General features: G+C 41.6%; 2 protein-coding genes across 4 annotated transcripts; one reads left to right on the plus strand and one right to left on the minus strand.

The window, feature by feature from the left end:
- Window positions 1-1,109: 1,109 nt before the first annotated feature.
- Window positions 1,110-19,065, minus strand: LOC309704868 (branched-chain-amino-acid aminotransferase, cytosolic-like). Of its 2 annotated transcripts, XM_082530336.1 has the most exons (19): window positions 18,981-19,065; window positions 18,819-18,905; window positions 18,684-18,722; window positions 18,460-18,557; window positions 18,244-18,310; window positions 18,047-18,138; window positions 17,520-17,624; window positions 17,372-17,439; window positions 16,536-16,632; window positions 11,992-12,063; window positions 11,341-11,541; window positions 10,923-11,033; window positions 7,569-7,688; window positions 7,290-7,453; window positions 4,389-4,531; window positions 4,198-4,283; window positions 3,664-3,804; window positions 3,344-3,418; window positions 1,110-2,391 (listed from the first exon to the last, which is right to left on the minus strand). In XM_082530336.1, the coding sequence occupies exons 1-19, from the start codon at window positions 19,048-19,050 to the stop codon at window positions 2,350-2,352; spliced, it is 1,878 nt and encodes a 625-aa protein (XP_082386462.1). In that variant the 5' UTR covers window positions 19,051-19,065; the 3' UTR covers window positions 1,110-2,349. The 2 variants fall into 2 exon arrangements, with proteins under 2 accessions (XP_082386462.1, XP_082386461.1); XM_082530335.1 differs by lacking the exons at window positions 16,536-16,632; window positions 17,372-17,439; window positions 17,520-17,624; ... (4 more) ...; window positions 18,819-18,905; window positions 18,981-19,065 and adding an exon at window positions 14,121-14,765.
- Window positions 19,066-20,980: 1,915 nt separating this feature from the next.
- kcna7 (potassium voltage-gated channel, shaker-related subfamily, member 7) lies at window positions 20,981-27,470 on the plus strand. Of its 2 annotated transcripts, none has more exons than XM_082531670.1 (3): window positions 20,981-21,384; window positions 21,797-22,549; window positions 25,461-27,470. In XM_082531670.1, the coding sequence occupies exons 2-3, from the start codon at window positions 21,866-21,868 to the stop codon at window positions 26,394-26,396; spliced, it is 1,620 nt and encodes a 539-aa protein (XP_082387796.1). In that variant the 5' UTR covers window positions 20,981-21,384; window positions 21,797-21,865; the 3' UTR covers window positions 26,397-27,470. The 2 variants fall into 2 exon arrangements, with proteins under 2 accessions (XP_082387796.1, XP_082387797.1); XM_082531671.1 differs by having other exon boundaries at window positions 21,846-22,549.
- The last annotated feature ends 235 nt before the right edge of the window (window positions 27,471-27,705 follow it).

The following is a 27,705-nucleotide window of genomic DNA, read 5'->3' on the forward strand; positions in this document are numbered from 1 at the left end:
TAATTTTGCACCAACAAGGATTTCCCAGAGTTTTTAGCTGAAAACATGGTGTGCATGCAGTCTGTCCTTAAAATTACAAACTAAAAAAAGTGGAGGGGAAAAACAAAATAAAAAAAAAAACCCTGACAGCAGATGCCATGTTTTAAGGGAAAAAGACAATCCAGCAAAGACTTGGCAGAAGACCTGAGAGATCTGGACCTTCAGCTGGTCCATCTACTGCTCACTGAAGCCTCGACACAAACGTCTTGTAGATGAGCAGCTGTGAAGAGGCTATTCTTAAGGAAAGTGGGGGAAAAGTCAGAGATATTCCAAATTACACAAGAACTGGACTGAAAATCTGTGGCAAAAGATCTGATGGAGTGAAGAATCCACATTTTAAATATTTGGTTTAATCTTTGTCAGTATTTACAGACGAGGCACAACAGACGTACGACAGGAAGCGTCTACAGCCATCTGTAAACACAATGGAGCCTCTGTCGTGGTTTCAGCCTGTGGTCTTGGAGATTTTGTCAAAATTGATGGAATTACAAACACAGAAAAGTACCACGTTTTGATCCATCTGGAAAGCATCAGGGTTTGACCTCCTCACAGTCTGGACGTATGAGATCATCTTGACAGGATGGAACAACTTGCAGAGGTCTGAATGTCCTTCCACAAGCCCGAAGAATTCATTCTGAAGACTACTTAAAGAAATCACAAGAAAGCGCACCTACGACAGTTCAGGATGTGTTGAGGAATAAAGGCGGTCACAGCAAACATTGACTTTCAAGCTTGTTAGAATTGGTTTTGCACAATAACATGACAGACATTCACCAGCCACTTTATCAGGTGCACACATTCAACTGCTTGTTAAGGCTGCTGATGCTGCTGTAAGTGTGAGGGATTGCATCTGTTTGATCGCCAAAGCCTGAGTATTGCTGCTCACCGCATTGTACCCATCTTCTAATGGTTCCTTCAGTCACACCACAAAGCTTAAATCATAAATTCATCACCAAAACACTGATTAAATGATTATTATTAATATCATCTAGAAGAACTTTTAATCAAATGCTAAATTTAAATACAGATGATTTTTAAAAAAAAACCCCAAAAACAAACAAAGGACCCACTGAACTCAACCTTGCTTTATTGTAAAAACAAAAACAGCCAAATAAAGCTAACAGCACATTTAAAAAACTAAACAGATATTGCTTTACATATCCAGCTACATCCCCTAAAGACAAAATCAGCAGCTTTAAATGGACAGATGAAGAAGAAGCTGACAGACAGATCAGGCACTTGGACAGAGGAGACTTACAGCGTGTACAAATATAGCAGAGAAAGTCACAGCTAAACACATGGTGACACAGTCAAGTACTCTGGAAGACAGTCGGCTGAATTTCACATCACAACGAGGAGGAAAAATTATAATTTAAAACTCTCTAAAATAACAGGTCTATTTGCTACCGTACAGTATTTTTCAGGAGTGCAGCATCTAACAGTCTCTCTCGTCTGCAGCGTGTCGGCGTTCAGCAGTCCTTCTGTTTGTGCGTGCTGCTGCTTGCTCAAATCTTTTTTTGTGCTGTCAAAGTCTTTACAAATAAAACCAACAAACATTAAAACCCACTCATGATTATTTTCTAAAAAGCCGAGTCACACACAGATGTTACAACTAAGCTTAGTGCAAACTCTGGTGTCCAAGCGACGTGGCCCCATGAAAAATTACAGATCAGTTCGCCAAGTACACGACAATAAGAAATAACACATCCTTACAAGGTTGGCTATTCCAGTTTTGGCTACTCACATGTAACAGTTAAAGGTTTTAGGTTAAATACCACGAGCTAATATCAACTGCTGTTGTGACATTCACCTTAATTCATTTGTTGATGAGTAACAGCAACTACCAAAGTCTTAAACACCAAATACAAACCTGTAGCTTGTGACTACGACACCTGAAACATGTCAAATTATGTGCCTGTTTGTTAATGCTGGGCTGATTAAAATGAAAGTACGAGCATCTGAGTGAAGTTTAGTCTGTATTAATGCTGTGAATCATGTTAATATTTAAAATCTCTTTTTTCCCCTCCAACAATTAAAATTTTCTTCGGACTTGATATCGGCAAACGTCGCCGTTAGTATTGCTGCATTCAAACCACCAACTGGTTTTCTGAGACAGTAACATCCGTGAAAGGCGTCCAAAAAGACAGGAAGAGAGAGGCGTCTGTGTCCCCGAGTGACAAAGCAGGAGTGCATTCATTGGATGAAAGGAGTGCGGTGGGTGCGGGGGGAGGGGATGGGTCGCTGTTGGTTGTCCCAAACTGAAATCAGCGGATTAAATGTTGATACAACCGGCATGTGCAAAGTAGCTGTTTAAACAACCAGTGGAGCCCATTCACTTGGTGTGCGTCCGTACTGCAGGAAACACAAGGAAGCAAAAGAGGAGAGGGAAACAAATAAATACAGAGGAAGGAAATGTGGGCGTGAAATAAAAAATAAATTCACATATAGAAAGTCACAGGATAAGCTAGGCCTGCAACAAGTGCTGTTATTCCAATAGCAGACTGTCATAAAACAAGTCATAAATAAATACTCTTTCAATATCATGTTTTACTGATTATTGATCTGAGAAAGAAGAATATCTGTCGGACTGATCGGCATCAAGGTCGGATGTGTTAAAGAAAAACAAAACATGCATGGGTGTGTTTTGCGTCTTTTCCCTCACATAAACTAAACGGGCACAGCTCTGAGGCCTAAAGAGTGTAGCCAGTGCAGAAGAGCTTTAAGCCAGAGTTCTTTTTAATGGCCAGCAGGGGGCGACTTCTCTGGCTGCAAAGAGTTGATGTTTATGGGAATTTGATCGTCCTTGCTCAGTGATCTCAGTGACTTCATAGGCTCGGGTTCTAGTTAAATATTTAATAGAACCTGAAATCTTTCGTAAACATTGGTCCTTCTACAACTAAAAGGAGAGTTATCTATAATATGCTCACATGCCACAGTGGCTACGTCCATCTTCTATTCTGTGGGTGAGAGAGTATGCATAGACAATAGCTTCTTGTGACTCAGCATGCACACGTTTGGAGTTTTGGTTCTGTTTACATACACTAAATTTAATCTGAAGCCTAATAATTCTGCACATCTGTGCGCATGCCTTGCTGAAAGAGAACAGTGTGCAGAAGAGGTCTAATGAAAATACTACACATTTCTGCCTTCGTGTGGATACACTTTAGGAATCTGGACCCTGTATTTTTCAGTTCCCTCTTGCTGCCACTTGGAAGCAGCAGCATTCAAGTTCCCTTGATCACTTTAAAGATGCTCCAAGTGCCTAATACTTAGATTTGGGATATAAATGTGGTGACGCTCTTACCTGAATATCAGTAAGCTCTTTGTAGAACCTTTTGGCCAGATCTGGACCGTTCTGCATGGTGGGGATCTGGTACATCTGAGAGAAAACAGAAGGAAATATTGACGTTATTGGTGATTTCCATGGATTCCTCACACCGTCAAACATGAATATTTAAAAACGAACACTTTCCACATAATTATTTGTCCACAAATGTTGCCTGATGACTCAGCAAAGCAGAAAAATTAAATATTCATGTTTGATAATGGGCCACAGGAAACCCCGCAATGTCACTATTACTCATGAAAAATAAGCAGCATCAGAACCAGGAGATGAACTCCCACCTTTCCTTTGTAGAGGAGGCTGCCGACGGGGCAGACGACGCAGGCCGTCCCTGCACCAAACACCTCCAGGACTCGCCCGGCATCCAGAGCTCCAAGCAGCTCCTTCATGCCCATAGTCCGCTCCGTGACTTTAAACTCTCCCTGACAGAAACACACAAAGAAAGAATTTTTTTTATTTTATTTTTTTTATTGCTGCACTACATTCAAATGTAGAAGTTGGAAATCCCAATCGTAATCTTTCAGCTGGAATGCCTCATTAAATTCCCACCTGGCAACCCGGAGAAGCCCGACCAACCAAAATAATTTGTTCAAGACAATTTCTGAAACTAGGAAACGCTCGTCTGCAAAAAATGACACCACTGAGCATCATGCTGGGAAATGCTAACAAGCACTGGGATGCTACAAACTAACTAAGACTCAGACTAAAAATGAGACTCCTTTTGTTCTATTTCTGCTTATCCTGCATCTGTGCTGGACTTTCAGTGTGGGCGGGGCTCCGGCAGCTGTCTTGTTGACCTAACAGCGGTCTCTTACCCAGGATCTTCCCAGGTCCAGCAGCGACTGTCTGGTCACTCCTGGGAGAATAATGCCATCCAGCGGCGGGGTCACCAGCTCTTTCTCTGCATCCACAGAGGAAAAATTCACAAGAGCAGGTTTAAACTGTGTGAACAATAAAAAGATGACTGGGTGAAAAAACAACCAAATATGAACAAAAAGAATCTGACCTCCTTTCTCATTGGTCCAGTAGATAAAGAGGTTCATGGTGCCGACCTCGGTGATCTCCTCATCTTGTCCATACAGCCAGAGGACCTGCTGACAGCCTCGCTTCACTGCCTCGTTCTGCACCGCTATTGTGGGGCCGTAGTTACTGGAAAGAAGTTAAATAAGACAGACAGCCTGATTTATTACATATGAACAGAGCGGCTTGGACTGAAAAACATAATATAAAGACATTGGTGTAATGCATGTTTTGCACACCAGGTGGCAGTCAGTGGTAGTGGGGCCATACATCTATGAATGGGGCTATTCTGAGGGTGACTCGTGCAGGTGTGTTGCATGGCAGGAGGCACGCAGGTAAGAAGCAAGATACAACATGCAAATAATAAATGAAAACTGCTGATGTCGACAAGACGGGTCAGACATCAGTGCCAACATGCAGCACCGGTGATTTACAAATAAAACTCTACAACATCCTCCACAGAGACTGAAATGAACACAAGAGTATTAGCACATTTTCTCTCCTTGTTTTTCATTTAAATAACATATTTAGTCATCAATTACAAGCCTTACACCGCCAAGATCACAACCTGTAACCAAAGTAAAGTCACACAATCCAACAATAATTAATTTCAAGAAGTGAGGAAGACACGGTGACATGTCAGGTTTTCAGTCCAAAGAATGATGACAGAGCAACCGTTGTTGTGCACAGGCACCAGCACCCAAAGAAAAGGTGTTTGTGCTGACGAGGAAGCATCCTGTTAATGTCACGACTGTTAGAAGGAACATTGTGAGAACCACAGAACCGCAATCATTTCTGGATTGACAACAATAAACAATGAACAATGGTGTTAAGAACCCAGCCTTGAGTTGTGCTCGGCTGCCAGCTCTTTCTGAGCGTCACTAAGTTCAAGCTGCGTTAGCTTCGAGTGAAGGATACAGACACCCTGACGTACAGCCCTCTGTGATATTCTGCTTTAATGTCAGGAATGCAGACTGGCTCGACTGACGTAGCAGAGCTGTAGCTCTGTGCTTTGAAATATGTCTCCGTGAGTTCAACACAGTGTATGGTGTGCAGTGCAGCGAGGAGTCCCTCAGACATCTACACTGGAGAAACTAAACAGCCACTCCATGAACGCATGGCACAACATAGAAGAGCCACCTCGATGGGACAAGACTAAGATGTACATATGCATCTAAAGGTCAAAGGTCACTCTTTCGAGGATGCAAACGTTCACATTTTGGACCAAGAACACAGATGGTTTGAAAGGAGAGTGAAAGAAGCCATCTATGCCCACTGCGAACGACCTTCTTCGAACACACATGATAAGGTGAGGCAAGGTCTCACAACGGTTTCACCTGTGACCTCAGCTGATAATGACCCACAGCTTTTTTCACACCTCATGTGGTGATGCAAACAATCAATAGTGGGTCAACAACCCTTTTAAGTGAAAACTCCCTCAAGGGCTTAAATACCTGAATTCTTCACCTTTCGTCTTAGAACTGAGGAAACGTCTCGAACGAGAGGTGAAACGCCTTCAAGCAGCAGTGCAGACACGTTGTGATGAAAGCACGAATGAGACATTCACAAATCTTCAAAGATAAAATGGATTTGATTCTGGATAAAAGCCTCAAATGATAAAAACAAATAGCTTTAATAAAGGATTTTATCTGCTTGTCTAGTATAAAAATCACAGTCCAGTTCCAACTACACTGCTCGACTGATGTGCTCTGGCTTTAGTGATCATATCTAAAACGTCAGCATCAATCAGGCTCTACTTTCTGTACCAGTAAATGCACAATAACATTTAAACAATTAGCTAAACAAGACTGCAAAGCTCTTAATCTACACAGACTAGAAACCTCCAGCTAGGCTGAAAATTCCCTTCAGACCATGCATGAAGTGAGTCCTGGGATCTAAAAGGAAACCTGGATCTGGATTAGTTTTTGATATTTTCTTCAGAGCACTGAGATGAAATTTCACAGTGTTTCTTATTTCAGTTTGATATGAATATGTGAAGATATAAGTTAAATTTTGCCATATCTTGTACTAAAAAGTAACCAATAAAATAAACTCCTTAGCAGAGGTAACAAACAACGTAAGCCCACCGAATTACTCTCAGCTCCACTGGAGTCATGTGACTACTGCTGCTAAATCAGGCCCGACAGCTGAAGTGTTTACTCCACTTTGATGGAGGAGAGCAGATTTGTTGGCTTAGCGAATCGAGTGGGTGTTCAGCGGTGTTACGTAATCACGCCGGAGCCGAGCAGGTGCTGATGTAGGACAGCAGAGTCATGTGGAAGCAGGGCCGTGATTACAGGCTGCATGGAATCAGGGGAGATTATAGGAACGCCGATTTGTCTCCTCAGTCTCGTGATTATTTTTGACCTAACTGCAGATGTTTTCAAAAGCACAGGTGATGGTCCAGACCATTAATGTTCCAGCTGAAGCCATTGTACGGTTAATGCTGAATATTTTAAGGCTGATTTTAATGCAAATATACCACCTAAAATATCACACAAGCTCTTTCCTTTTTGACACTCAGGCCGGCTTTCTCATCTCCACCAGGAAAGTGAATAATCTGCACAGCTGGGCTCCATCCAGATCCACTGCTGAATGAAAACAGCTGTGGTGTGGAGCACTGCAGAAAGTCCACCTGAACATTACAGAGCCGTGAAGCTGGTAAACTGCCTCAGATTTTTTAAAATACTTTTTAAAAATGTATTTTATACTTCTTTCTGCTTGTTTGGGTTCCATATCGTCAGTAAATTAGTTTCAACTTTGTTTACCGGTTTCTCTCAGAAGTCCTTCAAACTCAATTGTGTTGAATTGTTCTTTTTATGCACAAAATCGACTCATAACCACAGCAAGACAGACACCAAATGCACACTTAAGGGTAAAAACTTACCCTCCCATCTTGTAGGCCCCAACACCTCCTTTCCAAGCTCTCACAAACGCAGGGTCTGCCAGCAGGGACACTGGGTTGAAGGACCCCGTTGAAAAGTACGGCCCGACTGGGCCGATGATGACGAAGATCATAGCTTTTCCTGGACGAGACACGCCAAGAGACGGCTGGATGTGAGGTAAGAAAAGACAAGAGGAGACTGTTAATGAGGAGAAGGACATTTCAAGCACATCCTGGCTGACGTGGAACCTGCACAGGCCTTTTAGTGAAACTAAAGCTCACCTCGGTTCCAATGTAAGTGGGTCTGATATAGAGGCTGGCATCCTGGGAGTAGGGGACCCACTCCTGGTCGATCTCCACCAGCTTCTTGATGCACTCCAGCAGTTCTCCTTTATCAAACAGCTGCACAAGGAAAAGACATTCAACAGTAAGCTTTCACCATTAATCTGGCTAATATAATATCATCCAAATGACTCTGGCTGTGGTGGAGAGGAGGTTGCTTACAAACTCTTATCCGTCTACTCCCGCGCTCTCTGCACTACTTACTTTCTCCGGCAGACGGTTTCATCTTGGCAGCCACGAGGACAGATACTAATCGCTGTCATTACCTCACGCCCTCACTTTATAAGCCATCTTATCTGTATAGTAGAGAATTACCTGTTCTCTCATATCATCATTCAGTGTATTTTCACCCTGCACTCTATCACACTGAGCTTCTTTAATGCTGACATTTGCTGGTGCTGGAATGACCAAATTTAAATGTAGATTAGATTAAATGTAATGATCCTTTATTATTTATCCTTTATGTAGTCAACATTTTACAAAGCATGTGACTGCATTTTATTTAGATTTTTATTTACTGAGAGTCTTTCTTCTTTTTGCAAATTTTCTTATATTTTATTGCTGTATTCTACTTTATTATAAGCTGTACTTAATTTTTTGGCTGCAGTAACACAAGAATATCCTATCTTTGGAGAAATATACATGAGGTAAAATCTTTTCAACACAAAAACACAAAAATTAAACAAGTGTCACAAATTAACATTATAATTCTCTCGGTTAATTTATTCATGACGTGTCAGTGATGGATTCTAGAGGGCATAAACATAAAGCATAAATAGGAAAACAGCTGAGCCCACATGTTCAGTATCTACGATCCTCCCTGTTTGTCTTTACTTCTAACAGCAGCCAGGCTCTCCATTGGAGGCAGAACAGAAAGACAAACAGAAGTCTTGTTCTCCAGAAGGCTATAGGGCTGGGCGATATGGCCTAAAATTCATATCGTGATATAATTTGAAGCATGTGCGGTAACGATATATATCGCGATATATTCTTTTCTTCTGTATAACATATTTCCCACACTATAAGGCACACTTAAAATCCTTTAATTTTCTCAAAAATTGAGAGTGTGCCTTATGTATGAATTCTGGTTGTGCTTACTGACCTCGAACCGATTTTGGCGTGCAGAAATCTGTTAAAAAATGTTTTGATGGATTGTCAGAGCATTACGGCTGCGTAGTGGGGAGCTTCGCGGAGTAATCTGGGTCCAAAACTCCGTCCACTTCAGGTCCCAAACGAACACTAAGAGTTAAAAACGGTCTAAATTCTTTCATCTTTAATTAAATCATCAGCGTTGCTGCTTTATCGGGTGTAACGATTAAGTTTTACATCCATGCATCCATGAAAACAGAATTTATTAAATTTAACGGAGTTAGAAGTTAACAGGAAGTTAGCTCGCTAGTTTACACCTAAACATTTCATACCATGTTCTGACTGAGAGATTTCTGAAACCAATTCAAACGTACAGCTCTGTTATCACTTCCAACATAAATGAAGACAGAAAACTAAACAGCAGTGGCGTTTGCAGGGTTACTGAAGTTGGACTACCTGGTATATAATGTTGTGTTACGTGATTGCTAGCGACACAGTTATGTTAGCATAACATTAGCACAGTGAAGCGGGAGGATGAACGCCAACGTTTTTCCACTCGATAAAAGTTAAGGTGAGGGATTCTGGTGGTCAGGGACAAATGTAATCGTATCGGAGGATGCTATACACGGGCCAAACTTCGTCAGGAGAACAACTAAGATTATTCATCCACAATACGAGGTTAGTTATTAATATACTGCAACAACATGGGAATAGAGCAGCTGCGAGAGAATTCAACATTAATGAATCAATGTTACGGAAGTGGAAGAAGCGCAGTTTTTGGCTTTCCCCATATTTCAAAAGTGCTTCATCTCTTTGCAGCCGCTGCGACGCTTTCGACCAAAACAGGCGCAGCTTGATGACATCATCAGCATGCGATAGAGCGATATAGTCAAACTCTCTATCGTTGGCCATGTTTATATAGTTTCTATCGTATATCGTTTATATCGCCCACCTCTAGTGTGACACTTTCAAGACTCTTCCAAATACATATATATTGCATACTCACAGTATCTTAGTTATACTCAAAGTTTGTTTCCCTGTGAAACAGTTTCACAATAATGAAGTGTGAACTCTGGTACCAGGACATCAGGAGGGTGTGTAAAAAACTCGTTTGTGAAACTGTAAAGATAACCTATTCCTGTGTGGTGGTGGAAAGTTTTAGTTCGTTTCCAGCATAGACGCAAATCCCCTTTGGCGTTGCGTCAGGCGGGTTAAAACCCTGCCAAATCAAACATGCACATCTCCCGAGTGTAGTGAGTCTAAGGCAAGGGAGCAGCCAAATGTAGTTTTCTCTACCAAGTACACTCAAGTTTGAGCTTTTTAGATCCTTGCTAAAGAATTAGCATCGACAGCACATTTAGACCAACAGCAGCACTGAGATAAAGCAACACAGGGTGAGGTTAAAGCTCATAAAAGGCGATGAGACCCAAGTTTGAGACACAGTTTGAATCATGGAGTTTTTCCACTCCAAAGAATGAATGACCAGCATTCTTCCTGCAAGAGGAATTTTTGGCACCTCCCTAATGAGGTTTAATCCAACCCCTCCCACAAATCTGGTTGCAGTGTTGTAATATCTATTTTACCTGTTTCACTTCCTCAAGTGTAACTGACATTTTGGGAATGAAGAGAAAATGCTCATCAACCTGATCTTTTATCTCCTATCTATTTTATCTTTTATCTTGGGAAGAAATGTGGCTTTGCTTTGAGAAAACGTGACACTTGACTTGCTGCCAGATGAAGGATTAAAAAAGCCTGGATCAACTTTTCTACCAGACCACGCTGTGTTTTTTTTGCCAGAGCCGTCCGTGTGCTCAGCAGCCTCACTGCGCTGACTGGCTTCAAAGAATGAGCAGCGCTTTGTCATGCTGTGCCACAGTCTCTCTGAATAAGGCCTCAGTGTCTCACGATGGTCTAAAATCGCTTTTCTGAGGCGTTTCCACTCTGATTAAAATGATATACTGTGTGAAGGACAAACAAAATACTGATATCAATATATATTGCAAAGAGCAGCCTCCAGGGATAAAAAAATAGAACCACCAAGAAAACAACCAGACACCTTAAATACCCACATTTACAGCAAAGGTTAGCATGTTCATAACCTATTGATCTGGAAAGAGTATCCTGAAAATCAATGGATGGTATCCATCTTTTATATACAGTCTATGATATATTAGGGTCAAGGTTTCTGATGGTGTGCAAACTCACAGGAAGGCTGCTCCTGTCTGCACTGCGATGCATCCTCTCCATGTTCAGCATGGGTCTGAACAGGCGGATGTGGTTGTCGACGCCACGGTACGCCTTCATGCCTTCAAACAGCTGGAGAAGGTAGAAACAAATAACTTTTGTTAGTTACTATGTAGGTATAGATGAATGTGGCAGTGTTTCCCTTTTACTGAATGGTTATGGCGACTTTAAGCCCATTCTGGCACTGATATTCATCAAATTATCAGGTGAGAAGACAATACCTAACCATTTCATTGGCCAATATGTGTCAGCCATTGGCTGTTATTACAAGTTCCTGGTCTACAGGCTCACTTATATGTTACACTACAGCAGAGGGTGCTGCACCCAGTGAAAATATCATGCATGTTTATGTACTGCACGTTGGCAGAGTGCTCTTTACCTCTATGGAGTAGTGCAGGGCAGAGCTAGCTGGATGCAGCGACAGATTCTGGAAAGGTTTGATCTGAGGAGATTCCCAGCCGCCCTTCTCCGACCAGTTGATAGTCAACATGTGGTCAGAGAATTGTTTGCCGAAGAGCAGCGTGGAGGGCTCGGGCTTCGGCTTGCATTCTGTGTTGCGTTCAATGGTGAGACTTGCTGCCTGAGATGGAGACGGAAAGGCGAGCCGGACACGGGTGGAGAAAAAAAAGAAGGAAGGAGACGGACAAGAGCAGAGCAAGCGACGAAAACAGTGATTGTTTTTTTGAAATTGCTGTTATTGACACAGCATGCGCAAAAGGACAATTGGTGGTGGTTAAACATAGTCAGGTAAGGGTTAACAGATCACTTGGACACAATTAAACAGGTTAAATTAAACTGAATTAAATAATTACAACAGGCACAGAGTGAGGGGGACACAGAAATGGAAAGAAACTGTAAATAAAAAGCAACTCGACCAAGCTAAAGAGACAAATCCCTCTAATGAACGTTACTTTCTTCTTTCTGTTACCATCATGTTCTCCATACCAAACCAGCCATTCACAGGCTCGCCAGACTGTAATTCAAGGTCTCACCTGGTGAAAAAAGAAAATGTTAACGTTTTCCTCATTACCTTAAAGGAGCTGGCGAACCGCAGCGAGCCGAAGGAAAAGGGGAAAGTCTGAAGTCGTCGTCCATGGAGTGCCTGCAAGGAATGCATGATGAAACTCTTTGTGAGATGATGTGGCAGCTTTCTGTTAACAGATAACAGTTTAAGCTCTGATTTCCAGGTGACAATCATTGATCCACGTTTGGGAACACACAGGAAGACTATGTGCAATATTGTTTTTTTTTATGAGGGGTGTGTGTGTGACTCAGCACCAATCATATTGTCTGCACATTCCAGAAGGAGACAGTCGTAAGAGCTGTAAACAGAATCAGATCACATGTGCAGGGTGCTCTCTGCAGAATGATATTATGTGGGCAACAAAGGGCTTCACAATAAGAAGAAAGCAACAGCCAACCATAAAAGCTTATTTCATAAAAACACATCATTAGTTTAGGTACATAAATTATCAGTGCCACTCCTTAACTGGCTTTGTAGATCTTGGCATTCATACTTGGATTCAGGCAAGGTAACATGAGAAATCTAAAGGTAATTCAGCCCTGGGGTAAGACAGGATGGGATATTATACTTTTACTTATTTAACCCGTATTAAGATCAACTGTCCTGGCAGTTTAATACTTATGGAAGCAATCTTCTAATTAATCTCGAAATTTCACATTTTAGTTTACCTTTCTTAATATGGTGCTGGGTTTCCCATATTTTAACTGATTTTAATTTTGCCAACTGAACAGCACGGAGTCTTTCATATATAGTCATCACACAAATGCCCCTCTGTGGTATGAAGCAGCAATTTGGAGCCCTGAGTAATTGAACCACTGGGAGCACATCTACAGCTTCCATAGACTAAATGGAAATAATTAGCCTGACAAGTTCAGGGAAGAAAGAAAACAGAAATTACAATTTGACTGCTAAATCATGACTAGGAAAAAGTTGACCAGTTAGTAAATGATTGCGTTTAAAGTTAACAAGTGTGTTGAAATAAATGATTAAATATCAGTTAAATATTGGGTAAATAATTAATATACACAACTAGATTCTTTCTAACAATAAAAACAATGTTAAACAGTAGAAACATTTGGAAAAATAGTTAAATATTTAAAAAAGCAGAATGGATACAGGGCTAAAACATCCAGGTTGTGCTTCTAAATGGTTTTAACTTTACCAAACTAATAAGTACTGGGCTGTTAATTGTATGCATACAATTGAAACAACATTTAAAGAAGTTTAAAATCTAATTCCAATATTTGGTAGATGACAGCTGGCATTGATAAAGGGCCACAGGGCAGCTCACTTGACAGGCCAGTTCTGGCATGTTTGAAGGTCAAAGAGCTAAACCACTGACATTACAGACAGACAATATAATTATCACCTCGTGTCCATAATTTCTGCACAATGGAGCTTAGGGAAGCATTTTGGCGTAAAGGTGATGCAAGATTTTGTCTTTATTGCACAATGAGAGCTTAGCTATATTTTTTCCCCGAGTTGATTTTTGCCACACACAAACCTGATGAATGAAATATATCCCTATTTCCCAAAGCAACATTTAGTTTCTTGCATTCAATTGTGGCATTTAATACAGCAGGAAAGTAACTTATTCTATTCATTCTACATGTAAAACACAAGAGTAATAACGTGGTAGCAATGTACACAGACACTTTGCATTTTCTGTAAATGTGCATCAACTAAAAGCCCTTTAATATTTAAGTCGACGCACAAGACAGACTGACCAAAAACAAGACGTCACGCATGAAAACCTCAAAGTTCCTAAGCAGAAACAAATGATCCCAAAAAACATAAAATGTTTTCGTCTCTAAGTGAGCCGAATTTGTTAACCGCCTTTAAGGTTAACAATTGCATCTTCTTAGTGTTTTTGGAGTGTTTTTATTTTGACCATAAGCAGAAGACATAAAATCTCCACATTTCTGCATTAAGTTTGGTCTTTTCCATGCTGTACAATTTTGCCACGCTCCGCGCTCGCGCCGAATTCTCCAGTAGCAGTGGGCCAGGATGTTTTACTGGCCTCTTATCTTCTTTAATGATTACCGGCCACCTTACCGCCCATTCAGGTTAATCATTTACCCGCAACATCACAGCAACCTGGTAATAAACAGCACACAGACACTCAATCGACTCACCGTCCGGAGGGCTGCCATCTCCGCTACGCCAGTGATGATAAACAACTTTGTTAGTCCGTGTGGAAACAAACGCTCCAAGTCAGCTTGCGTTCCGCTTTGAAATACGAGACCTTCTTGCTCTCCCTGAACCCAGAAGCGTCAGGATACGAGCAGCGTGTGCCGACTTTGAAATATTCAGGATCTTCTATTCAACTTTTCTACCAGTTTAATAATTCAGAAAGAATTACACGTCTCAGAATAACGACACAACGATGTTAGTGTATTAAAAAAACCCAAATCAATGTAATAATTAGCTCTGCAGTTGTAGTGACCGGTTTTATTGGCCAGCAGTCTCATTCAGGAAGTCCTTGGAAGCATGAGGGAAGAGAAAAAAAACAAAAAAACAAACAAACCTCTGATTGGGGTAGGCGAAAGCAGGTTATTATAGGCAGAGAGGCTAGTGCTGATTGGCTAATCATAGGGGAGTGGTTCAGGTCCAGTTTCAAGGTTAGGATGCCAAAATTCTAAGCTTTAAATTTTCAACTTCAAGCACCAAACTACTTGAAATCAATTAATATAATTGCTTTCCTTATATCCAAAATTATTTAGTATTCATTTTAGTCATGTAACCAGCACATTTGCACATATCTCCACCACAAGGACACTCAGGATTGTTAGGACTGGATCTGACTCTTGAAGCCGTAGTTCAGTTCAGCTCCTCCACTGAGCAGCAGGTCAATCCCGGTGCAGAAAGTGGCCTCGGCAGCGAGATATAAAGCAGCCAGTCCACACTCAGCCTCAGTCCCCATTCGACCCATGAGCTGTTGGAGAAGAAAGTGTGTCACTTCTCAGTCCTAGACTGCATATTTCTGGGTGCACTGGGTAAATTCCTTTTGTTTTTGTGCTTCTACAGGCCTGCAGCTGTTCCAACTGTTGCTTCCTAGCTCACAAGTATTTGCCAAGAAGGAGAAGCTTTTCAAAAAACTCCTGTACGACTTCCCATGCAACCCCCCCCCCCAAAAAAAACCCCAAAAAACTGGAGATTTCATAATTTCAGCTTTCTCAACTCATGAACAGGGAAAACTACAAACCTCCTAATGCGACAGAGGCTTAACAGAGGGTCTCCTATCCTCCATTATTTAGATAACAGGCATAATAAAAGTGTGAAAATGACAGATCCTAATTTAACAAAACATGTAGACAACAACAACACTTAAAGAACTGAAACAAACTTGTCTTTCACTCTTTTTCTATAAATGCGAAACTAAAAGGAGGTGGCTGTCTAGTTACTCCTCTTGTATTGCGTCAGCTTCAAACAGGCTTTCTTGCCTGAATCAAAGGAAACCTCTAATGGAAAAAATGCAGCCTGTTACACAAACTCGTTCAGCTGCGATCCAAGACTGAAGGCGTCGATGCTGACTGCCTGACAGAGAGATTCCAGTGTGTGGCAGTTTAGTTTTGCTTTTTCCAGTATATCCAGTGTTCCTCTTATGGGCATGTCCAAACCATCTCAGCCTTGCCTCTCAGACTTTGACTTGTCCCTCTGATGTATTCATTTCTAATAATGTCCATCCTGGTAATTCCCGGTGAAAAATCTTAGCAACTTCCACTCTCTGTCCTGTTGCACTTTTGGCTTTCAAGCTCAATCTTTCTGCCTAGCGAACCGATAAAAGTTTCCTTCCTTAGTGTCCTGCCTCACATACAACTCACTAAAAGCCTTTTCCTCCTTTGCCACCTGTGTTTGCTGTACACCTAGCCTCCAAGTACTCCTATCAGCTGTCTGCATCTTCTTGACTATCCCGCTTTTTCCTTGCCAAACTCTTTGAACACTTTCCAATACTTTCTCATTCCTCTCCCAAGTGTCCTTGTTTTCATTCCCTCATCACTTCAGCTTTCCCCATCATCTGGTAACTCCTCCCTACCAGCCAGAGCTGTCGACATTCCTCTCTGAATTCTTTACATTTTTCCTTTTTCAACTTCCACCATTTGATCCTCGTCTCTATCTCATGCTGCCTAGCTACAATCTGCCATGACACCACCTTGCAGACTCTCATCTCTGTCAGACACTTGCTCTGAAAAATATCCGCCTTCCTTCTCTCCTTCATATCAGCTAGCTCCTCACATTAAGCCCCTATCTCTGACCTCCACACTCCTGCCTTTTCCTCGCTCACGCTGCCTCCTAACACACCTTCCTCCTCTCCTCTTCCATTGTTTTCAGGCAACAGTAGCACAGTTTCCACCAGCAGCCTGCTGACCAACAGCACCAGAGGCGTTCGCTGCCCTGATCCAATGTGGAGATTCTTTGTGATTTGATGATGGCACGGATCATTTTTATTACATTTTAATAACTTTTCATTAATGACTGCATAACTCAACTCTTCACTACTAACCAGCCCCCATAATCTGCACGGCTTCTGAACACCTTCCTGAATGTACCTGAGCATTTTCCCCCATTTTAATGGCGGCAGCTGCGTCTGGTGTCTGTGCTGCTAGTTGCTCCCACAGAGGTGTCATCACGTTACCCGGTGAAATGCTGCAACAAAAGCCAGACACTCCGATTAGAAAAAGAAAGGCATTATTAGATTAAAGGGAATGAAATACTTGTAGAATCTCTACAGTTTTTATATCACACCAGAATTCTTCTTTTTATTTATCAGAATCACATTTTTTATTTCACTGCGTAATTATAGTTGTTTGGTATCTTAGTCTTGTGGATTTATGAGAACAGAATGTGTAATTTTGAACTGTCTACTGTAGAAAAGCCCAAATAGTGAATCAGAGCTTATCAATGGCTACGAAATTAAGTTTTAAAAAAAAGGGAGGGGGGGGGGGGGGGGGCTGATATAAGAAAGTTGGGCTTTATGGTTTGTGGCAGTTATCACAGACAGCAGTGACTGAAGAGAAGTCCAAATAAGAAATACAGATTATGTTTTTCTGACTTCTGCTCCTATCAACCATCTCACAACCCCTCAGACTGATACTGGGACCATGTAAAGAGGCCAACCCTTAGCTTGGGAACCATTGGATGAGACTAGTTAACTCTATATAAAGCACACAAAGGTAACTGCATTTTAATATACTAGTCACAAGCTGTCCCCTGCGATTCATTAATAGCATAACACATTTTTATATCTTATCCCTGTGATTAAATTGAAATCCAATTAATTTAATCTGGAGATTGAAAATATATCTTCTCCCTAGAAACCTTTTTTTTTTGGGGGGGGGGGGGGGGGGGGGGGTGATAATTTTTTGCAGATGCCAGTTTGCCTCACCAGTTGACTCTCACATTGTAGCGACTCTCATCCACTGCCATTGCCTTTGTCATGGAAACGATCGCCCCCTTGTGGAGAAAACATCACATTACAATGCTATTCTTTTGGGCAGAGGGCTGAAATTTAGGAAACGAGGAAAGAAGCTCACCTTTGTGGCAACATACGGTGCAGCATCTTTCTGACCAATAGTTCCCACAAGACTGGAAATATTGATGATGTTTCCTTGGCGCTCTCGTAGGTAAGGTAACACATACTGCAGAGAGAGAGAGACTTTCAGGTGGTGCAAAGATCCTCTATACATAATGTTTCAATTACTCCAAGAGCTCAAACAGAAATGAAAAGTGTGAAGGGTTTATGTGTTATTAGTTAGTCAGACTGGCTTTGGCTAAAATCAATCAGTCAATGCAAAAATCCTGGAAACTCAAAAGTGATATTACAGGTGGTCTGTAGACACAAGGAAAGGGTAGATTCCATGTTAGGGGTATTCTTGTGTACTTTTAAGACCACTGAAAACATTTTTTCCTATATTGTTTTCCCGCCTGTCGTTTTAAAATAAAGTTATTTTTTTATTTATTTCATTCATCAGTGTTTAAATGTATCACTTTAATCCTTAAGGACTGTCTTTGTTACCACCGAAGACAGAAATTATTTGCACCCAAAGCTGTGAAAACGTACTTTAGACGCCAAAAAGTAGCTGACGAGGTTCAGATTCAACAAGTCTCTGAACTCCTCTGCTGTGGTGTCGTCAGTGGGTTTATGAGGAGGGTCTGAAGAGGAAGATTTCAAACACAAAAACAGACAGTAAGCAACACAGCATTGTTGTCATGTCTCCTTGTTAGTAAAAAACAACAACACACACACAAAAGACTCACGCCAGCCTGCGTTGTTGACCAGGCAGTCGATGTGACCAAACTGCTCCACTGTGACTGCAATCAGCCTCTGCAGAGACAAGAGGAACCAACAAATGACAAATACACATCCGCAGTGAATGCGGGAGTCACTGAGTTCAGTGAGATCATCATGTGATCATCATGTGATCATGTGACTCTTTCCATTTCAGACCATACACCCACAAAGCTGCACTTCACCTTTATGTCTTCTTCCTTGGAGATGTCACTTTTGACAAACTTGCACGAGCCTGGTCCGGTCTTGTTAAGCTCCGCCTCTAAAGCTTCACCTGCTGCACCTACGAGACACGTCTGATCATGCCGCAAAACACTGCACCCCATTATTTTTCTTTTCATATATGCTGCCAAAAGTGAAATCGTGTAACTGTTTTACAAAGTAGCAGAATAAAAACAGCCTTACTAACTTTCTCTTCCACAAAACGCCACTTTGGCTCCGTTTTCCACTATAAAAGAACAACAAAAAAAGACGCAAAAATGTTCAGTGCGCCACTCCTCGCTGCATGCGCAAACTGCCAGCATAAATAAAGACATTTTCATACCAAACACTCTGACAATCCCTCTGCCAATCCCTTTGGATCCTCCTGTGACAACAGCCACTTTGTTGTAGTAGCGGAGGGACATTTTGTCTGCGGTTACGATGATAAATGTGACGCAAAGCGGCGCTGCTGTCAAACAGCGGACTAATAACGGTTACTTCTTACTTTGTCTGCTCGGAGTCATCACAGCAGGACTCCTCTGCCGCCAGCAGAAACGATCAGCCGCTGTCAGCATGTTTGTTTGTAAAGTTCAAAGTGCCACAAAATCATGCGGTTTGCTTTGCTGCGTTCAGGAGAACAGGGATAGTAGGAAATCTATACATTCACAAGAAAACTAGCTCTAGAGAGGGTTCTTGAACTTTTATAATAATTTCCTTTTTACTTCAACTGTGTCTGGACATCTGTGCTTGGGTGCCACTAACTTAGCCGCCCTAAGCTGATGTCAGCTTCCTTAGAAACCATCAGTCTGGACATGATTACTTTCGTTCAGTGAAAGGAAGCTCTTCCTACTCCCCGTTATCAAGCACTTGCAGGAATGGGATCGTCTGATTGTTTGAGATCTCTCTCCAATACTGTAGTGTCTTTACCTAACAGTATAATGAACCTGCTTTCCACTAAACTTGCTGATGCTATTATTCTAACGGTTATAAAGCAGATCTCCCATCTTTATAACGTTTTGAATCATTGCAGGAAGCTGATTTACTCTGCAATGCTCAGATGCCATTAAATATCTCAATGCTGCTTCAACTTAAAGATCAAGGAGACCTGGCCTTTTGTTAAAAGTATTCCTTTTTGTATACTTAATATTAAACGTAATTATTTCATTTCTTCATTTTCACGCCTCACTGGTCAACGTATTCATGTGAAAGGGTGCTGGGTCGATTGGAGGTAAAAAAAAAAAAAAAAAAAAAAAAAAAAAAATCAGAGACACTAAACCTTTGAAGTTGGCTCAGGAAGGGCATGTGACTTAAAACATGTGGATAAGGTAGAAGCTGAAATGAACTTTAATCTAATTTCCTCATTTTACATGGCAAAACATTTTGTGTTTTAAAAAAAAACCCATTCGGAAATCATTAAACTTCCTGATTTTTTCAGGGATTCTTCTTCTTCTTCTTCTTCTTATTATTATTATTATTATTATTATTATTATTATTATTAATAATAATAATAATAATTTTAAGGAAGAAAGTGCTTTAGTAACTTAAAATGAAGTGAGGCCATAAACTCATCAACTCACAAATTATTTTTAAATTGGGCTTCTTTCTGCAACCTGTGGCGTCAGCCCCCTGCTGGCCATTACAAAGAATACAGTTTAAGGCACACTGCTTCACATTTGCTTCACTTTTCAGACCTGGAAGCTACATCTATGTTTTTTTTATACAGAGCATAGCTTGCATGCTACCATACCACTCACTATGCCAGTAAAGGATTCAGCACATCTCACACAGTTTAATAAAGTGAGCCAAAAATACCAGGATCTCCAAGCGCCTTCAGCTGCAGCTTGCAGTAAACAAGCCAGCAGGTTTTCCCACACATTCAGACCTACAATCCTCTACACCAGCTACTCAACTTCAAAGTATCAAAATTTGATTTGGAGATTTTTAATGCAAAGAGCAAACTTTACAAACCCTCTGTGAAAATAAACACTTAAAAGCTGTAAATTACTTGAAGTATTTGAAGGCAACAGTACATTTCAGAAAAGTCTTCCTGCACACAGACCCAGAGACTCGGAGATGTTTTGGTGTATAATTTAAGATGTCTAAAATAACCACAGAAATATATTATATGTTATATTTAACATAAAGTGAGTAATGGTGTGGGCACATTTCATGACAGATTTATCACTGCTCTGATCCAATTTGTGGATAATTCTGCACAAACCACAGTAACCTGCAAGTTTTAATTTATAGCTAAGCTGTAACAGCAAAAGAGGGGAAAAAATAAATACCAACCAAATGTTTGTGGTATGATTCTAGAGTGTAAATCATGTTCATCAGTGCAAACACTGCTCCCTTATTTAATTTTTTATTCTCCTTTTTAAACTTCTTAGTTCAGGTACAGATCAGGCTACAAGTGTATGTAAGAATGCACAGCATGTTTAAGACAGACTGAGGGTTGTAAGAGGTTGACATTTTTGAGCGAGGAGGCTTGTTGGGGTCAGAAAAAGTGGGCGAATAGGCAGCGTGCTCTTGGAAAAGGAGCAAGTCCAAGATTGAATTTCCGCCTAACAGCATTTCCCATGCTGAGAGCGAGAGACAGCGTAAGGGTGCAAGCGCAGACAGTGAGTGACCTACAAACAAGCTTAACAATTTTAACTTTACCCAGGGTGGCAGATTAACACCACAGCAGCCCCTGAAGAAGCTCCCTCTATCTCCTCCCCTCACCTCCTAAATGTGACTCAAGGGAGAATCAGGAGGGGTTGCCTGGATGGTGTGATGATGGGTCGGCCCAGAAGGCACATGGAGGTGAAGGAACAGCAGGAGAGTCATGGTCACTCGCCTGGGGTTTGAAGCATTAGCCTGAAGCGTTAGCTGCCAGTAGGGCAGGTGAAAGGAGGAGCTCAACTAAGGTGGGTTTACGCTAACAGCATGTCTTGGAATTTGTGCATGCAGTATGAAATCAATCTAAACAAACACACTGTATAGCATGTTTTAAGAAAAGTGGAGCTGACAGCAGTTTCTCTGACGTCTATGGATTATAGACAGATGAAATCATCTTAAAATCCATTTTGATTTAACCTAGAAGTCAGTTCAGGGAAGCTTGTACAGGTGTAACATTTTCTGGTGTTACATTAAAGTCTAACAGTAGAAAAATATGTAAAAAATGAAGACATTTGGTAAAATAATCAACTCATAAATTTTTACTCATGTATACTTACAATGTACAATTGATTTTTTATACACCTTTTATACACAGTTATTAAGATGTTGTAACTATCTGTAAAGGTTGTTGAAGTGAACTTGTCAGGGTAACTCTTGCAGAACAAAGAAGCAGCAAAAAGTACTTTTTTTTTCTTTTCTTTTTAAAAAGGAACTATTCCAGGCTGAGACATGGACAATCATAAGGGGGGAGGTACAGATAGAGGTGGAGGTGAGACGAAAGATAAACAAAAATCCGAGGAGGTCAGTGATGAAGATAAGCAGGCCAAAAACAAGCAGAACAAGTTGGAGAAAGAGAGCAGCAAGGAGCCGAGAGCGCATCCCAGAAGGGAGAACCGCCGGCGGTGTCAGTGGGCTCTGACGGAGCGTCTGGCCATCAACGTGTCAGGGATGCGTTATGAGACCCAGCTGCGCACCCTTGCTCAGTTCCCAGACTCCCTGTTGGGTGACCCCCAGCGTCGAATTCGCTACTTCGACCCTCTGCGGAATGAAGTCTTCTTGGACAGAAACCGCATCTGCTTTGACGCCATCCTCTACTTCTATCAGTCAGGTGGGAGGCTGCGGAGGCCCGCCAACATCCCCCTGGACATGTTCTTGGAGGAGCTGCGGTTCTACGAGCTCGGAGAGGAGATCATCGACCACTTCAAAGAGGATGAAGGCTTCGCCAAAGAGGAGGAAAGACCTCTACCTGAAAAAAAGTGGCAGCAGCAAATCTGGATGCTGTTTGAGTATCCGGAATCTTCCAGCGGAGCCCGGATCATCGCCATCATCAGTGTCATGGTCATTGTGGTCTCCATTCTCATCTTCTGCCTGGAGACCCTGCCTGAGTTCAGAAATGAAAAGGAGCGTAGGGAGGTGAGGATGCTCATATCTACAAAACCGGTATTCACAGGGCTGCACAAGGAAAGTTATGTCAGTTGCAATAACCGCATGAGTGAGGGAGTAGGCTGACGACAGGGTGCTTAGAGAACACAGCGTAACACTGCAGGAAAGTGATGAGGTGAACAAATAAGCACAAGAAGTGCAGACAGATGTCACTTTGCAGCACAAGATGAAAATGTTTTTATCTCCTGAAGCAACACTGAGTGAAAAATGGAGAGGAAAGCAAAGGCTGAGGAAAGAAAGAAAGTAAAGGAGACTATCTGCTGAAATTATTTTGGAGTTGCCACTTAATCTGATCCAGTTAGACTGAGAGGAAAGAAGTACGAGATGAGGAGAGCAGTTAAACCACCAGTGGAAAAATATGAGGGATAAAAGAGAGCAGGTAAAGCGGCTTGAGAGTTTTACTTATTAGTTGATTAATTCAAATGAAGTGGATGCTTTAAAAGTAGGAAGAAGCACTAGAGAGTGGAAGGACTTAGACGAAGAGAAGCCAGCATGAAAAGCAGGAAAGGAGATGAGCTTGTCTCAGGTTACTCCTCTGAGATCTAAAGGTGCTATATATAGAGGAAGGACACCCCAAAGAGCCCATCAACACATAAACCAAAGCCCGTATTAATAAACACAGTGACTCATAGGCTACACACTGAAAACGGCATGGAAAAGATGGAGACGGATCGGTTTTTCTGATGACTACGGCAAAATTAAATTTGTCTCGCATGTGCTCCGGCAGCCTGGAGACGAGATGGATTGTGGAGGTTCAGGTAGCAGACGTGCATGCTTCCAAAGCACCACCACCACTCCCTCGTTACTCCAGTAAACAGAGATAGATATGTTGATGTATGGAGGACAAAAACTGCCAAAACAATTAACAAATAGAAAAATAAATGAATATTCCATGAAAGTTCTGAAGAATTTGGGCCCCCTTTCTTTACAGAGTTGCTTCACTTCATTGCGGGTCGTAAGAATTCATTTATGCACAGCTCTTTGAAGGGCTCGCCACAAGATTTTTAATTAGGTTGACATCTGGACTTTGACTGGTCCATTGTAACATTTTGTTTCAGCCATTCTGTTTGCAGACCCAGATTATGTCCAGACTCCAGTGGTGGATCTGTTATGTCTGGTATTCTATGGCAAATGCTAATCAGGCTCCACTGGTGGAGAAGTAGCACAGGGCCCATTTGAAGATGTCAGGCCTTCAGGCCATCCTCACAAAGTCTGTTACTGATTGTTTGGTCAGAGACATTTATACCAGTGGCCTGTTGGAGATTACTTTGTAGGGGTCTGGCAGCATTCCTCCTGTTCCTCCTTGCACAAAGGAGCAGACACTGGTCCCACTGATGGGTTATGGTTTTGCCCTGTCCAGCTCTCCAAAAGTAACTGCATGTCTCCTAGAATCTCATCCATGATCTTGAGACTGTTCTGGGAGACAGCCAAATGCAAAACTAATGAAAAGAAACAGAAAAGATTAGAGGTGGAAAAGCTGTCAGTAGCCTCCATCACAACTCCCAAACCATTCTTGTTTTGGGGGTTCTCTCATTGTTGCCCCTCTAGTGCACCTGTTGTTCATCCCATTACCACCAAAGCAGCCGAAACTGATGAACAACCTGCTCTGCCACTTAACTGACCAGCAGATTTGTCTTCCATACTAAAGTGATCAGAGCCTGCAATACTCTCGGATACAATGCAAGCCAACATAAACATACATGCACAGCCATCTCCACGTTATCAGTCACTCACGAGATGGAAAATCTTACAAACAAAAATATCTCGAACCATGCATGTTGTTGGTTTTATGTGACAGCCTGGATCTAAGTGATGGACACTAACATCATTCAACCTGCCATTAGTATATTTCACCTTAATCTGAGCAGTGTCTGTTTAGAATTTGCTTTGCAAATGTCACAGGCAGTTCAAAGTATATATAAAGCAGCACACACGAGGACACAAGAAACATATGCTGTTTCCAGTTTATTAGGTCAACCTAGCTAAAGATAATGTAATTTAAGACGAACAGACTGCAGTAAACTCTCCCGTCGCCAAGGTTACAGTGTTTGGTTTGGGTTGATGTGGAATTAGGGAGATGCTGGTTGAGCTGAATGGTTATTTTAGTGGATAACCAAACATCTATCAGAATACAGTTCAAACCCACCACAAAGAGCTGAATCAAAACCAAGCCTGAACATTGTGACCTTGACGGAAGCAGGATTTACTGCAGGCTTGTTATACCAGACATTTTCAGCCAGGTGTATCTAATTAACAGGAAATAGGAAATAGAGTTGAGCACAGTATGTACTGCAAGGCCATCAAATGCTTAGAGTAACTTTAAATAAGTTGTTAAAAGACAGTTATTCCAAACTTGCACCTTGTTCCCAGAAAAAAAAAAGCAGCTGGGTTAAATAAAGTGTCAGGTGGCTGTAATACAATCCTGAGTCACATGAGGTGAATGTTTTATGTTTAAATATAGAGAAACTGGTTTATAAAAGTCTGTGAGAGAAAAAAAAAGCATTAAAACTAAGAGAGCGAAAATGGAGAGGAGAGAGACTTTAGCACCGTATCAGAGATCTCACAAGATTCTGACAGATGTCATACTTCAAATGTGCTGAGGACAAACTTTGATAATAATCACTACTTCTCACTTTCCTCCTTATGTTTACTCTGTCCTTCTTGATTTCTCTCTGTTTACATTCATGCAAACATCATCTCCATGGAGCTGTTTACTACTGCCCTACCTTTCCTCTCTCTCTATTTTCCTATTTCTTCTTCCAAACCAACGAGTGTGTGAAAATAAGTTGAATCTTTTGGGCAGTGCAGGTTATATGCTTTGATTTTTCTTTTAATCTAATGTTTGAGTTTAATCTCTTCTACTTCCTTATTTATCTTGCAGCAATACTCCATCGCTCCTCACCCCAACATATCAAACAACACCATCTTGGTCTCACCTGGATTCACTGCCTTCCAGGACCCATTCTTCATAGTAGAGACAATCTGCATCTGCTGGTTCTCATTTGAACTCATCATGCGCTTCATTAGCGCTCCCAACAAGATGCACTTTTTTAAAGACATCATGAACATCATAGACTTCTTCGCCATCATGCCTTATTTTGTCACAGTGGGCACGGAGCTAGCAAAGGACAAAGGTACGCAGCCCTCCGTGTCTCTGGCTCTCATCAGAATCATCAGGTTAGTGAGAGTCTTCAGGATCTTCAAGCTCTCTCGTCACTCCAAGGGCCTCCAGATCCTGGGCCAGACGCTGAAGGCCAGCCTGAGAGAGCTTGCGCTGCTCATCTTCTTCCTCTTCATCGGCGTCATAATCTTTTCTAGCGCCGTCTACTTCGCTGAGGTGGACAGTTCTGGAACAAACTTCAAAAGCATCCCAGAGGCTTTCTGGTGGGCAGTCGTGACCATGACTACAGTCGGGTACGGCGATATGTGCCCAGGGACAGTTGGGGGAAAGCTGGTGGGCTCCATGTGTGCCATTGCTGGCGTGCTCACCATCTCTTTGCCTGTGCCTGTCATTGTGTCCAACTTCAGCTACTTTTACCACAGAGAGATGGAGTGCGAGGACACCAGGGTGTACCAGCATGTCTCCACATCGCTCTGGGAAAAGGAAGGAGATGATGATGAAGATGAGGAGGACGAGGATGGAATGGATGAGTGGCCTGAATATATGAGGGATTACGCACCACTGTATGGGCAGAACAGGGCTATTTGCCCTCCGATCAATGGGCCTCTTTTGACAGGCCTTTGTGCAGGACAGGTAGATGGGGATCAGAGAGGCATGGGGTTCCTCTTTAAGGAATCTCGTGTCACTCAGGTCTGACAGACTGCAGAGTGCTAAACTCATGGCAACACATCAAGAAAACAGAGCCAAGATATAAAAAGATACTGCTGAAAGGACACGCAGAGGGAGACATGAAAACCAAGAAGTGCAGTGACATGTGAACATAGTTTTATATGTGAAGCTTTTGCATGATTATACTCGACTCACAGCTACTCACGAAGCATCCGTTTTCCTCAGTAAATAAACAGAAAAAAGTAAAATGTTTCCAGATGCCTCAAAGCATTTTCTGTGCATCTCACATGACAAATATTCCACCAGCTGCAAAATGATTTAAATTACAACCACCCCCTCTGGTTCTTTAACCAAACACAGATGACAGTTACTTACATGTTTTGGTCACAGGAAGAATGAATGTAGAATGACTGTAATGAATGGACCTAGAATTTCCTTTAACCAGATAATTTCCGGAAAAAAAACTTTAGCACTAAATTCTGCTTCTCCTCATTTTCTGCCAAATCACTTTTATTTGTACAGCTTTCCAGTCAATATGTACGCTGTCATGTGTATAATATTACAATATCTTGTCTTAAATTATATGGAAACAGTATTCGACTACAGCTGTCTGAATTCAATCCCATTGACACAGGTGTATAAAATCAAGCAACTAGCCATGGTACTGGCATTAACATCAGCACAAAACCTGTGTGCTGGGAGTTTCGTGGAATGGGTTTTCATGGGCAAACAGGGGTGGCCCAGTACTTTTGTCTATATAGTCTATATACACGTTACATATTAAGCAACCAGCCAATCAGAATAAAGCATTCTGTACAGAGGATGAACTGAAAGGATGCACCATATAAAAAAAACGATGACTATTTTAGTCTATGTTTTACCTGATGGGGTACAATGTTGCTGTTGAGGGGTTGCTGCTGCTCCTGCTGCTGATAGTGCTAGAAGACAGGGCTCTATTGCTTTGAGACTGTAGATGTTAAAAAGTCCATAGGAGAGATGGTAGCTTATTAAACAAGTGCTATGAGATAATATTAAAATGCAAAGATTGGTGACAGCGCTTGAAATCATAAGGCAAGAATAAAAAGAACTGTGGGAAATAAACTAGGCTCTGCCTGTGACTCACTCTTCGCCTCTCTTCCTCCTTCCATCTCCTCATCTCATCTATCACTCTCTACTTGCTGTCCATCTGAGAACTAGGCATAATTTGCTATTGCATTAATCTATTATTTAATTGTCTACACTTAACAAGTCTTGCACCTAGTCCATGACAAAGTAATGATAGAAAAATGTTATAGAACCAAAAGATTGCAATTGTGTTTATTATAGTTTTTGTACT

The sequence above is a fragment of the Aulonocara stuartgranti genome (genome assembly GCF_965226115.1).
Source record: "Aulonocara stuartgranti genome assembly, chromosome: 4".
Taxonomy (NCBI): Eukaryota; Metazoa; Chordata; class Actinopteri; order Cichliformes; family Cichlidae; genus Aulonocara; species Aulonocara stuartgranti.